This window comes from Trypanosoma conorhini (genome assembly GCF_003719485.1).
Source record: "Trypanosoma conorhini strain 025E chromosome Unknown Tco_14.4_contig_00009, whole genome shotgun sequence".
Lineage (NCBI taxonomy): Eukaryota > Euglenozoa > Kinetoplastea > Trypanosomatida > Trypanosomatidae > Trypanosoma > Trypanosoma conorhini.
This window is the reverse complement of record NW_021704095.1, coordinates 64,841-78,006: the sequence shown is the minus strand read 5'-3', so window position 1 is coordinate 78,006 and position 13,166 is coordinate 64,841. Positions and strand designations below refer to the sequence as shown.

General features: G+C 53.0%; 5 protein-coding genes across 5 annotated transcripts, besides 7 other annotated features; all 5 read left to right on the top strand.

The window, feature by feature from the left end:
- Positions 1-473: 473 nt before the first annotated feature.
- Positions 474-524: a microsatellite.
- Positions 525-818: 294 nt separating this feature from the next.
- On the top strand, positions 819-2,111 carry Tco025E_00432 (putative protein kinase; the record flags this gene model as incomplete). Its single annotated transcript, XM_029367374.1, has 1 exon — positions 819-2,111. One exon carries the CDS (start codon positions 819-821, stop codon positions 2,109-2,111), a length of 1,293 nt encoding a protein of 430 aa, XP_029232568.1.
- A 2-nt stretch (positions 2,112-2,113) lies between these two features.
- Positions 2,114-2,181: a sequence feature (A-rich).
- A 256-nt stretch (positions 2,182-2,437) lies between these two features.
- On the top strand, positions 2,438-6,817 carry Tco025E_00431 (WD repeat-containing protein 96; the record flags this gene model as incomplete). Its single annotated transcript, XM_029367373.1, has 1 exon — positions 2,438-6,817. The coding sequence occupies one exon, from the start codon at positions 2,438-2,440 to the stop codon at positions 6,815-6,817; it is 4,380 nt and encodes a 1,459-aa protein (XP_029232567.1).
- Positions 6,818-6,987: 170 nt separating this feature from the next.
- Positions 6,988-7,020: a microsatellite.
- Positions 7,021-7,109: 89 nt separating this feature from the next.
- On the top strand, positions 7,110-7,463 carry Tco025E_00430 (dynein light chain 2B, cytoplasmic; the record flags this gene model as incomplete). The annotated part of the gene is made up of 1 exon (XM_029367372.1): positions 7,110-7,463. One exon carries the CDS (start codon positions 7,110-7,112, stop codon positions 7,461-7,463), a length of 354 nt encoding a protein of 117 aa, XP_029232566.1.
- Positions 7,464-7,646: 183 nt separating this feature from the next.
- Positions 7,647-7,676: a sequence feature (GA-rich).
- A 45-nt stretch (positions 7,677-7,721) lies between these two features.
- On the top strand, positions 7,722-8,873 carry Tco025E_00429 (uncharacterized protein; the record flags this gene model as incomplete). Its single annotated transcript, XM_029367371.1, has 1 exon — positions 7,722-8,873. One exon carries the CDS (start codon positions 7,722-7,724, stop codon positions 8,871-8,873), a length of 1,152 nt encoding a protein of 383 aa, XP_029232565.1.
- A 199-nt stretch (positions 8,874-9,072) lies between these two features.
- Positions 9,073-9,112: a sequence feature (A-rich).
- Positions 9,113-9,145: 33 nt separating this feature from the next.
- On the top strand, positions 9,146-11,179 carry Tco025E_00428 (methylcrotonoyl-CoA carboxylase biotinylated subunit protein; the record flags this gene model as incomplete). Its single annotated transcript, XM_029367370.1, has 1 exon — positions 9,146-11,179. The coding sequence occupies one exon, from the start codon at positions 9,146-9,148 to the stop codon at positions 11,177-11,179; it is 2,034 nt and encodes a 677-aa protein (XP_029232564.1).
- A 76-nt stretch (positions 11,180-11,255) lies between these two features.
- Positions 11,256-11,295: a microsatellite.
- A 159-nt stretch (positions 11,296-11,454) lies between these two features.
- Positions 11,455-11,480: a microsatellite.
- Between the last annotated feature and the right edge of the window lie 1,686 nt (positions 11,481-13,166).

The following is a 13,166-nucleotide window of genomic DNA, read 5'->3' as shown; positions in this document are numbered from 1 at the left end:
CGGTAAGAAAGCGGTGAGGAAGCAGTTGTGTTTTTTTTAAGTCAGGCTCTCTCTATTGATTACTCGCGCTTCATCAGAACTCATGCCTGAGCAAACAGTGGACAAACGACGCCCCCCGCGGCTGCTTTCTCGGCGTTGCGCGGCCGACACCGCTTCCGAAGCCTGCACCCCCCGATGGTCGCATGGGGAAAGAGGCGGCGGTTCAACAAGACCGCGCGCGCCCCGGGAAGGACGCGGGGCCCAGGAGGCGCCCGGGCCGCCCCGTTCTTGCGCCCGGGGGGCGACACGCACAAGAAAACAGAGCAAAGCCGCGCGCCAGGCGAAGGGCCGGCAATGTTCTTCCTCGAGCCCGTGCCGCGGCGCCCGTCGCCCAAAACAAGAAAATTGGCGGGGCCGGGAAAAAACAGAAATAAAGGCGCCGCCCCCCGCTCTGCCGGCCCTCTTTTGCGCGCCCCCGCGCGGCCCGGAAGGAAGGGGGCGGGGGCGCCTCGCGCAGAGCGCGCGCCCGAGGGGGGCGGGGGGCGCGAACTCCTTTCTTGTGCCTGCCGTTTGTCTGTGCATCGTTTTTTTTTTACATCGCTTTCGCCGCCTTCTGTCTCCCCTCTTCCTCTTCTTCGCGGTTGGTGTCTGTGTGATTTCGCCGCTTGGCGAGTTCCGTTTGCGTGCGATTTATTGGCGCGGTTTGCTCCTTGCGTTGCTCGTCTTTTTTCCCCTTCAATCTCAGTTTGAGTCTAGTGGGTTAGTGGTTTGTTCTCTTTGTTTACCTTTTTCCTCATTCTCTCTCTCTCTAGTTCTTTCCAGCCGTCACAGCAGCGATCATGGAGACCTTTACGTCCATTTTGGGAGTGAAGGCCGCTGGGAATGAATGTAAGTTTATAAAGAAGAAACTCATAGGAACGGGCTCGTACGGAGAAGCATGGCTGGTTGAGCGTGTGGAGGATCACGCCATTTTTGTGGCCAAGGTGATGGATTTAGGAAAGATGTCTTCTCGCGACAAGCAGTACGCCCATAGTGAAATTAAATGTTTGGCAAATTGTAATCATCCCAATATTATTCGCTTCATTGAGGATCACGAGGAAAACGACCAGCTGCTTATCATTATGGAGTTTGCCGATTCTGGAGATCTTGATAGGCAAATTAAGGCGCGAGCTCAAGACAATTTTCGGTACTTTCAAGAGCATGAGGCATTATTTTTGTTCTTGCAGCTTTGTCTTGCCTTGGACCACATACACGGCCACAAGATGCTTCACCGGGACATCAAGGGAGCGAACATTCTTCTCACTTCGACAGGGCTAATCAAGCTGGGTGATTTTGGCTTCAGTCGTCAGTACGATGATACTGTGTCTGGCGTGGTTGCGAATACATTTTGTGGGACACCTTACTACTTGGCACCCGAGATATGGAGCAACCAAAGGTACAGCAAAAAGGCCGATGTGTGGTCTCTGGGCGTCTTATTGTACGAAATTGTGGCCCTCAAAAGGCCTTTTTCAGCTACCAGTATGAAAGGACTAATGGCAAAGGTCCTCAGCTGTGAGTATGCCCCAATTCCTGAGAAGTTTTCAACCCAGTTGAGAGACCTTGTGCGTTCCATTCTTGTGGTTGACGCCAATCAACGGCCTGGTGTTCGGGAGCTCTTTCAGATTGCATATGTGAAGGAAGGACTAAAAGTGTTTGGGCAAACGGTCAAGAAGAATACCCGCATTGCGGAGAGCGTGAAGGAGGCACTAATCTCGCACGTTGCTGAGATTCTTTCTTCAGACTCCGTGCCAGAGCCGCGCAGTGGTCTGGTGGGTCAAGTCAATATGGATGTGACCTTTAAGGGTCACGTGAAGAAGTTGGGCAGCGCAAACGGACGTTCGTGGAAGGAGAGGTATCTGCAGATTGCTCGCGGTGCATTGATTTTGTCAGACAGTGAAACAGACCGCGAGGGAAAGGCGTTAAGTCTGGAGCAGGTTCAAAGTGCATGCCCGGTGCCAGTTGGCACGGCCAAGAGGGAGTTTGTTTTTGCATTGAACACCATTGGCGGTAAGTCAATGTGGTTTCAAGCCGAATCTCACGAAAAAATGGAAATGTGGATTGACGCAATTCAGCGGGGAATTGGAGTTTCTTGAGGGTTTTTTTTTTCCTTCTTTCTTTCTTCTCTGCTTCCTTGTTTGTTTGCTATTTTTGTTTTTGTGTATGACATCTGTGGGGGGGCTGGGGGTTTCTTAACTTTTTTTTGTAGACACGAACGCTTTCCTCATCTACTCTTTTCCATCGTTGGCGCCAGGGGTGTTTGCATATCCGCGTCTTGACTTTTCTTTTCTCCCTACTTTACTCTTGTAGATGGTTGTGTCCTCTCTTGGCTTCCCTTTTTCCCCCTTATTGGTTGTCTATTACTTTTGTCTTCTTCTCGTAGTGCGCCAGGCCTTTGTAGAGTCCTTGTAGGGTGTTTGCGATGTCATCGAATGCATTTATACTTGGATTCAACTCCCCTGCCGCAGTGTGCCCCGTGAGCAACTCTCTTCTTGTTGGAGCTGGCGGAGGTGTTGTTGTTAGGCGTGGCGGAGAATCGAATCAGTGGGTGCCCGCTGATGGCCGCTATCCTGTGGACCATCTGGCGTACTCGCCCTTGTCGCACTTGCTTTGTGTCACTGAGAAGAGGCTCAATGTTGTCCTGCACGTGTTTAGGTTTCCCGAGCTGAGTCGCGTGCAGAAAGTGGATGACTTTGCGAGAGTAGAGGTGCAGGACATGCAGTTTTCACCAAATGGGCAGATGTTGGCCGTACTAAACTGCGTGCCAAACTGTTATGTGACACTCTTCATGGTCCAACGTGGACGGACGCTAGAGAAGTGCGTCTCTGTGACATTGGCTGACAAATTTTGGAAATATTTGGTATTTCCTCCACAAAGAACGGACTGTGTGGCTGTGTGGGATGCTGAGGAAGTTGCTCTTATAAGTCATTTGGTGTCAGACTCAGCTTCTCCCAATGTCGTTTCCTTGGCCTCGAATGACAGGGAATTTTATTCGTGCTGCTGGAGCACGTACGGTGTACTTTGTGGATTAAAGCAGGGATCCATTCTCCTTTTTGATGAGCTACAGATGGAAATGCGTGACTATCTAACCTGCCCAGACAGCGGTGCGGTGACGTCCATGCTTCACACGACTAACCTCCTTTTGGCAGGGACAGAGAACGGTGCAATATTTGGCTACAAGATGGATGAGAAGGCAGTGAACTTGCTTATTCAGGTCGAGCACGTCGTGGAACGGCTGCTTCTCTCTGAAAGTGGAGAGGATGCAGTAATTGTTACCAGGGCTGAAATTGCAAAGCTGAACCTCGACAAGGCGGAATCTGCTGTCACCTCTCGGCGTGATACAGGGAATACGGTAAAGCTTCTGAACGTGGGTGACTACATTGTACGGGTCTCAACGGAAGGTAGCTTAATGCGATATGACAAAACGACAAATGATGTGCTTTACTTCACCACAGAATTTGGTGATAAGGCCGGAGATGCCTGCGCCGTAGGATCGGCCGTGATTGTGGCGTATCACAGTGGATATATGCGTTGTTTCCTGGTTGGTGACGAATTCACATTTTCTTCTCAGATAGCGCTGGGTGAGATGCCGCTCACCGTGTGCGAATCCGATGGACTCTCCTCGTTGGCCGTAAGTGATGGAGCTGCGGTTTACTTTGCTACCCTGCATGACGGTGTTCTTCAAGCTCGTGCCTCCGTGGATACTTTTACGGCTACGGTGAAAACCATCCGCTGGAACCTTGGTGGCCACCCGTCGGTTTTGGCGGCTTGCACCAATGGCGAGATACACCTGCTTCAAGGCCTTGGCGCTGCGGAAGCTTCCTTGGATAGTGTGGCAGTGGAGACGGTGTGGCGCCTAGATTACCCTGCCCATGACTTTCTCCCACTTTACCTTGACGATGACGTGGTGAACGTTTTGGTGCATTCGCTAGACAAGGACACCAAGCTCTACGTGCTGGAACGCCGGCGAGAGCGAGACATCAAATCGCTGCGTCCCTTATTCCTGATGCGCGATCATGAGGGCAGCGGTGGCTCTGTCCTGCAACGTTTTGGAGACACCGCTGTTGTCTCTGGTGGGGCTGATGGCAAGGTGATTGTAAGAGACATCTCACATTATCTTTCACGGCTGACGCCTATTCCACCTTCGAAGGAAAAGCGACGGCCGCGCGGGGAGTTCCCCATAAGACACCTGGGTAAGGGAGGAATCACTTCGTTGTGTGCCTGGAATGACAATCTTGGCTTTGTCTGTGGCGGTAACGACGAAGTGGTTCATTTTATCCCCTCCAGTAAGTCTATGCATTACTCATGGACGGAGCCAGTATGGCGCAAGGAGAAATTGCCAGGTCCCTCAGACACTACGCAAACTTCAGAAGAAGCGTTCAATGCAATGGGCGAGCTAAACCAATCCAGTGTGCAGTCGCGTTTGGCAGAGATTAGGGGGCAAGTTCAGGAGTTGTTAAAGGAGAGAACTTCAGCTGTCCAGGTTGAGGACTTTTTGCTACCTCAGCAGCGAGAGTCGTTTAGAGCGGAGTGCGACTGGGCGATACACAAGGCAAAGGAAGAGGATTACTACCACTTGCTTCACAATGAATTCACGCAGTACACCATTCGACGCGACTGCTGGGACACAATGGAAGTGCAACGGTCGAAGATTGTCAGCCTCAATGACCTTGCGCTTGAAGTTCACAACTTTCATCGCCGTAAGGCCGACCCGGAGGAAGCGAAACTGTTGAAAAAGTTGAAGTTTTTGAGGCTACTGCAAAAGAAAGATGGTGACTACTTCACCTTTTCTCCCTTGCTGAAACAGCCTGGAACTGACCCTGCCCCGCTGCAGCACGCGGGCGACATCGCCGACGACACTTCCGAGCTTCTCTATGATGCGATGGACGTCTATACAAATTCACGTGCTGTTATGCAAATCTACTTGCTTCGTGGAAGGGCATCCAAGTTGAAGCTGACGTTCAATGCTCGCTTCGACAGTCTATTCGAGCGTAAAAAACGAGAGTTGCAGCGTATTGCGGAAAGGAATGATCGTTGCCGACGCATCTTGCTGCAGCTTGGTGAAACCTCCGTCCCTGAGGATTTCTTTTTCACCCCCGTCTTTGACGTTGAGGAGGACCCCAAGACAGTCTTTGATGTCTTTGATTCGGAAATCGACCCCGAGTTACTCAAGCTTGCCAAAAAAGATGACAACGACGCCTTTGTCATCTCCCCGACAGATGAAGCGGCGTTGAAGACGTGGATGGATGGCCTTGAGAAGGATACCGAGGTCCTGGCCGTCAAGGTCGCCCTGCCTGCTTTTGCGGATGAAACACTGGAGCAGTATGTGGACCCCGAGGATCGAACGGAGGAGCAGCAACGGGCGTATGAAGAGTATGAGAAGCAACTTGCAGAGCAGACGGCATACGTGAATGAGCGGAAGGAGGCGTTGCGTGCAGAGATGGAAGAACTAAGGAAGAACAATAGGGAAGCAGCAAAAGTGGTAGATGACGAGATTGCCTCGCTGAGGAGGCAGCGCATGGAGGTGGCTGAGCTGGTGGATGAGTTGGAGTCGCACCAAATGAATGCGCTTCGCAGGCTCTTTCTCCCCATCACAATCTTGAATGAGCTCCTGCGCGTCATGAAGGAAAAAGCAGAGCTCCAAGAACGTGTGAAACAGCTTGAGAGTCTTGAATTATATAGGGAAAACTTATTGGCTACGGAAGAGTCTCGATTACAGCACTCCATCGAGGAGGAAGAAGGCGTTGCCGTACGGATGCGCGACTCTCCACCGTTTGATGACAGCACCTGGGGGGATAAGTTATACCGACGCTTGACGAGGTGGCGCACCAGGTACGAGGAAGGCCAAGCGCAGGTCCCCCTGGTTGGGCAGAATGACACGATCCCTCTCCCCCTCTGGAAACTCTTCTGCGAATGTTGCTCAGCCATCGTTGTGGCAAAAAGTGCCGTGGCCCGTAACACCGCAACGGTTCAAACCTTTGCCGAGGCCTTGAAAGAGGTCGAAGTCGAACTGACGCGAGTCCGAGGGGAATTGCAGGAAAAAGAGGCGGAGGAGGAATCCTGTAAGCAGGGTGCCGTCCGCAAGCTTCTCAATGTACAAAATCTATATCGTTTGCGACAAGGCCAGGTGCAAGACGAAGAGGCCGTGCTAAACGCGGACTTTACCGATTTCTCCTTTCGAAGGGCGAAGGATGTTTTAGACCACAACGCCCTTATCTTTGCAAGCTTTGATGAGATTTCCAGGCTTATGGGCAACATCTCGCGCCAACGACAGTCAATGAAAATGGCTGCCTGGGAAACCGAACGCCTGCTGTACTGCGTGGGGACGTTGGAGATGGAGCTCCGCCAACTGCACACGCTGCGGGTGACACGGCAAATGCAAGAAATCATTCACACCGGTGCGCTGGTCTCACGCGAGGAGGAGGTGGAAAAATTGAACCGCCGAGTCGAGTACGTCCGGCAGGTGATGTCAAAAAGAGTAGAAGAACGCAACAAGGTTATTACGCGATTACACATGCAGATCAACGATAGGCAGTTGGAAAACACCCTATTGGGTGACCAGGTTCAACGCATCAAGAGTGTTGTGGATGACAAAAAAGCAGTTTGGGACATGCTGGGTGAGCACAACAACGACTCAACACGCCTTCAAGAACGAATGAGGGAGCTGTACGAAAATAGCGAATTGGAGGAACTGGCACGCTGCCAACAGGAGGAACTCGTACGGTTAAAGCGCGAGGTTGATCGTCTTCGAGAGCGCACTTTTCCGTCGTTTGCTGTTGTATCAAAGAAGACAGTGTCGTGATGTAAAAAGAGCAAAATAAATAAAAAAAAAAGAGGGATGAAACAAGGAGGCTGGGGGATGGCAGCTCCACTGTGTGTTGAGAGGGTGTTTCTTCCCTTTATGTAGAGCTTGCACATTTTTGATTGTTTTCCTACTTCCCTCCTGAGGAGGGGGGTGGATGAAGGGGGCCGGTGCATGTGCGTGTGCGTGCTGATGTGTTTGTGAGGGACCGACCAGGCTTCTCTCCTCTTTTCTGTTCTTATTTTTTATCTGCTTGCTCTGGCGCAGAAGGGTGGGAAGGACCGTTGATGTCATGGAAGTGAATGAGACGCAGGCTGCACGTGAGCGGGAACAGCGCGTGAAGTGCGTGGAGGAGATACTTTTGCGCATCGCCTCCCATGAAGGCGTGGTGGGGTATCTTGTGTTGAATCCCGTCGATGGAAGCCTCTTAAAATACTCCGGTTTTGATGGGGACGAGAGAAAAATGCGAAAGTATGGGGATAAAATCAACGGATTTACAAGCTTGGCGTACTCGACGGTTCGAACTATCGACTGCAAGGATGAGCTCACCTTCCTTCGTCTGAGTGTTGGTCTGACAGACATTCTGGTTGCACCGGATGTAGAAAAAGAGTATGTATTGGTTGTGGTACAAGAGATCAAGCGATGATGCGTGTTTGGCGTGTGCCGCTGTTTTTGTGAGGTCATGCGTGTTGTGTGTGTGTTTCCCTCTGGATCGTAAGTGCGTTTGAGGGCGTCTGTGTGCTTCTGAAAGGAGAGGACGGTTGGGAGACGCCCTCAACCAGGACGCCGCTGCTGCTGTCGTTTTTTTTTGTCGTTGTTGGCACGCGTATTCTTCTCCTCTTTCGTTCTTCTTCTTCTTTGTGTGTGTGCGTGTGTGGTTTCCGCTTGGCCAGGCGGAACAGGAATGTACGCGGTGAAGCCATGGGGTAAGGTGCTTCTTATCGGCAGCGGCGTCGGAGCGTATGCGATGGGGATTGGCATGCGCTGGCGTGAGTCAAACGTTCTGCTTATCGAGAAACGCGTGGACCCAAGCTATGAGCTTTCGCTGCGGAGACGCTGCGTCTGCACCGCGCAGACGGTGAAGCTGCTGACGGACTTGGGCTGCACTACAACCAGGATTGAGGGTATTCTGCAAAGAGCCAAAGGGTGGCGTTTCCTACGGCCCAACCTCGAGGTCATCAAGGAGAGCGCGGTGTTTCCAGGCTGCGCAGACGGAGAGGCGGTGTACCACTGCCAAGAGGGCTCGCTGCTTCGAATGCTGCGGACCGAATTCTTGCGTTTTGGCGGAGGCATAAGTTGGGGAACGGAGGCCTTTGACGCGTTTGAGAGCGGTGACGGGAGTGGGGCGTGGAGCCTGCGGAAGATGTACGGCCTGGAGACGGAAGCTGAGGCCATTATCACCTCGGCGAAGGGGTCGTCGCTCGCCGCTGCGTTGATGGTGGAGGACCCGAATCGAATGGCAGTTCTCTTCGATGAAGAGTCCGGCGTTTTCCACCCCAAGAGAGAGCTCATTGAAAAGGTGTTTGGACTGAATGACGTCGTGATTGTGCTGGGGCTCGGGGTGGTGATCCACATGTGGCACACGAATAGTAACCTCATCGCGTGGAGAGCCATCCGGCGGGGACAAAAAGGCAGCTCGGGTTTCTGCACCGATGGACTGCATCCACTCATTCGTGAGGTGCTTGAGGGCAGTGCTGAGCGGCACTCGCGTGTGCGCCTTCTTCCGGCAACCACGCCGGCGATCAAGGATTCGGTGATGCACGTGAAAATGAGCGTGTTAGGCGAAGGGCTCTTGCCGGTTGACCCCTTTGAGTGGAGAGGCGATCGAGCGCGGTGCCTCATTGAGGAGGCCTCCGCCCTCTGTCGGGCGTTTTACGGTAAAAAATATCATCGTGGAAGTGTGGCCTACCTTCTTCGAGGCATCGAGCAAGACTCACTGTCAAAACGCGCCTCTCTGCTGCGTCGGGACTTGGAGGACGCGGAGCGCTTCATGGCCGTCCATCCGGTCATTGAGGAGGAACCTGGTGCCGCGCCCATTCAACGGGTTAGTTCATAGACAAACTTGGATGCGGTGGAGCGGGCGGCGCTTGGGTCAGGGTTGCCGCTCTCCTCTGCCCCTCAGCTCCCGATTCCTCGTGCTCCCCCGCCTCGCACGCCTGGAAATAAAGCGCACCGATTGCTGCGTAAAATGCAATGCAAATGTGTCTATGTGTGTATTTTTGTGCCCTTACGGCTGCAGAAAAACGATGCGTGTGTTTGTTTATTCTTTTTTTTGTTTTCTGTTTTTTGATGTTTACTCCAGTAACCATCAAAGAAGAATATATTTCAATGCTTAGCCGCACAAGGTTCTGCCGCGCGGGCCTCAAGAAGGTCCTGGTGGCGAATCGTGGCGAAATTGCGTGCCGCATATTCCGCACCTGCCGAGAGATGAGCATAAAGACTGTGGCGGTTTGCTGCGAGTGTGAGTTGAATGCGAGGCACGTACAGGAGGCGGATGAGGCCTTTGTACTGGGCCCACCACCCGCCACACTGTCCTACCTTCGGGGCGAACGGATTATTGAGGCAGCAAGGAGGCTTCGCGCCGACGCAGTGCATCCGGGGTACGGATTTCTTTCAGAAAGCCCGGAGTTTGCCGCCGCCGTTGCAGGATCGGGGATAGAGTTTATCGGACCCCCGGCCTCGGCCATGGCCTCAATGGGTTCCAAGAGCGAAAGCAAGCGCATCATGGAAGCCGCAGGGGTTCCCGTCGTGCCAGGCTACTATGGCGAGGACCAGTCGTTTGAGCGCTTGTTTGATGAGGCAAAGAAGATTGGCTTTCCCGTACTCATCAAGGCTGTTTCAGGCGGTGGTGGGAAGGGTATGAAGATTGTGCGGGATGTGGAGGAGTTCGAAATCATGTTGGAAAGCGCAAAGCGTGAGGCCATGAATTTCTTTAAGGATGACCGGGTCCTGCTGGAGCGTTACATCACGCAGCCACGCCACATTGAGTGTCAGATCTTCTTTGACAAATTTGGAAACGGGGTGTTTTTCTTTGAACGCGACTGCAGTGTTCAAAGGCGGCACCAAAAGGTGATTGAAGAGGCCCCGGCACCTCATTTATCTGCCGAAATGCGGCAGCAAATTGGGAAGGTCTCCTTGACGGCGGCAAAGGCGGTTGGGTACGTTGGCGCGGGGACGGTGGAGTTTATTTTCGACACCGACAACAACACTTTTTTTTTCATGGAAATGAACACGCGGCTGCAGGTGGAGCACCCGGTGACGGAAGAGATATGCCGCATCCAAGGAAAACCTCTGGACCTTGTGCGTCTGCAGCTAGAAACGGCCGCAGGGACTCCCTTGGGATTCACGCAGGAGGATATTTTGATTCATGGGGCATGCGTGGAGAGTCGAATATACGCAGAATCCCCTGAGAATGGGTTTTTGCCGGGCAGTGGAAGGCTGGAATACATTCAGGAACCGCCACAGGGCATGCATGGAGGCACAAAGGTCCGACTCGACACAGGCTTCCGTCCTGGAGACGAGGTGCTTCTCCACTACGATCCCATGATTGCAAAGCTGGTGGTTTGGGGCGAGGATCGCTCCAAGGCGCTCGAAGGAATGCGTACGGCCTTGGACGACTACCACATCGTTGGTGTACAGACAAACGTTGAGTTTCTCAAGCGCTGCCTACAGAATTCCGCCTTTATCGAAGGTGGCGTGACGACGAATTTTATTGAGAAGAACCTAACTTACCTGCTCCAAAAGCAACCTCTCAGGAAGCCTGTTCTCGCATTGGGTGCCGTATCCTTTTTGAACAGCTGTGGATCCGCCACATCTGCATTTCGCTTAAACCATGCACTCGTTCAACGTGTTGCGTTTCTTATAGATGGTCGCCCTGTCACTGTAACGGTGAATGTTTCTTGTGACGGTCATTTCCTTTGCGACGTTGATGGTGACCGCTGCAGGATTACGGTGGAGCAATGGAGCCCCATAAACAATGACACCTTTGCCTTCTCCGTAAGGATGGATGACGGGTGCCGCTTTGATTGTACTTCTGTTGTGGCAAGCAAGGAGATTGCCTTGGTTCTGCCAGAGGGCTTTTATACCTTAAAGCTACCGTCGCTGGCTGAAGACTTTGGCAATGCGGCCCTGCAGGAAGCCGGGTCGGCGCGTGTGGTGAGCCCCATGCCGGGGAAGGTGACCAAGCTGCTTGTGCCCAACGGTGCGACGGTCAAGCAGGGTCAGCCAATTCTCATGCTTGAGGCGATGAAAATGGAGCACTTTGTCAGGGCGACCTGTGAGGGTGAGTTGGAGTTTTGCGTGAGGGAAGGCGAGACGGCGGGCGGGGGCCACCTGCTCGCCAATATTACTCCGCCATCATAGGCAGCACCGTAAGGTCACGTCTGGAATGCATTTGGTGGCAAAAAGGGGATGTACCCCCCCCCCTCCCCCTTCCGTCCACGCATATACGCAAAAACGCACACACACACACACACACAAAACTGAGACAAAATACCAGCTTTTTGGGAAGTGCGCGTGAAAGCCCATCCACAATAGTACGCATGGTAATCAACAACTTGTGTTGAGACATGTTCGTTCCCTTCCCGTGTTTTATCTGTGCGCTCTGCCCCGTCTGTGTTGCCCGCCGAGAGAGGTCCGTTGCTGTTGTTGTTGTTGTTTTGTTTCTCCTTTTACAGGTCGCCCTTACACTGGTCATGCTGACGGAGCTCCACCGCAGCCTCTCCCGCGGGACGCTTGGCGGTAGGAGAGCAGACGTGCATGAGGGAGGTAGCTTCTCGTGACAGCTGCGGGCATTCCACCGGGCGGAATCCGCTTTTATGCCTCGGAGACCATAACTTTTTTTGGGTGCATCATTTAAAGAAAGTCGTGGAGGCGTCCCGCGACGCTGCTGGAGCCGTTCCTGGAAGTTACAACACCTTCAGCCTCACAGGCTTTCTGTCGTGAATCCGCCAACAACGTAGTTCTTTTTCACCCAAAATTCCTTCTTTGGCATCTGGCGCCCAACGTTGGAGTATGGGCGATTCTGCATGATTGGGTCTACTGAGGGAATGCTTCTGGGATGCATTCGCCGTGTGGTGAGGCGGCGGCTGGAGCCGCTGACGCCTGTTTTTGGAGCTCTCTGCTATGCTTCAGGGCATGCACGTCTTATGCAATTTCGAACAACACCCCGGCAGACTAAACGCCTGGATCGTCGTTCTTTTTTGCAGTGGGCATCATTTTGGCGATTGGCGCGGTATTGCACTTGGTGTTGTCGTTGTTGTGTTATAAACTGATGGAACTCGACTCATTGCAGGATGTTTTGGGGCTTCCTCTGGGCGAGACCGCCTTTATATTCGCACTTTGGGGCAGTTGCGGTGTCTCTCGGTTTATAGGCGGCCCCGTGTGTGGGGGTGGGGGAAGGGGGAAGGGGGCGGTACGGGCGCGATTTCCTCTTGCTGGTAGGGAAGGAACTGTCGGTGGATGCGGCTTGCACAACGCATTCGCACACCATGTGTGCTGCAGAGTTACGCCCTCGCTTCTGCTGTCCATTCGATGGCAGTGTACTACACAACGTTGCACAGCGAAGTCTCTCGGGTTAGTTTCTCCCTGTTGCTGTTTTTTTTGCCCTCGCTGATAATTATTCCACTACCCGTACGTGTCACGTGGTGCCATAATGTGTTGAAGGGAATGTTTCTCGAAACGTGAGCCGTGTTGGAGAGGAAGTGGGAAGTCTTTGACTCAGAGAGTCTTTTCTGCCGAAGCCGTATACTCCATTTCGGGCAAAAGACCTTCTGTTGGCCTTGCCTCTCCTCTTTACGCGGCCATTTATCTCGTCGTTTTCCTGCGTGTGCGGGTTCTCATCGCACATCATACCTTTTTGGCGCTCGCATTGCAAGCGGCGCGCTCGGGTGTGCCGTAATAAATCTCTTTCGAATCCAATACAAACCAATTCAAGATGTGGTTGTCAACGCGCAGGCGTCGTACAACACGGGGAGAAATGCCACCTAACTTCGACTGGTGTTTTCCTCGCACTGCATCGCCTCTCCTGAAACGAGCCATTCTTTTTTTTTTGCCTCTCTCTTTCTCTCTCTTTTTTTAGGACGTTGTGGGCCCTCATTGTTACCGTAATTGCCAGGGCGCTCCTTCTTGCTGCCCGTGCGGTGGTGGGCCTTGTTATGTACGAGGCTGTTCGTGTCATTGGTGGCTTTAATGGAAGCCTGTTTGTTTGAGCGGCGGCCGCCCCCGCGGCACGGAACGACGGTGGTGTCCGCCGCTGCTTCGGCAGTTTGAACGCTTCGTTGGGGATGTCGCGTGCCTCCACAGTTGTTTCTCGGGCGCTGTCTGCGCTTGCGTGTGCGATGGTGTTGAG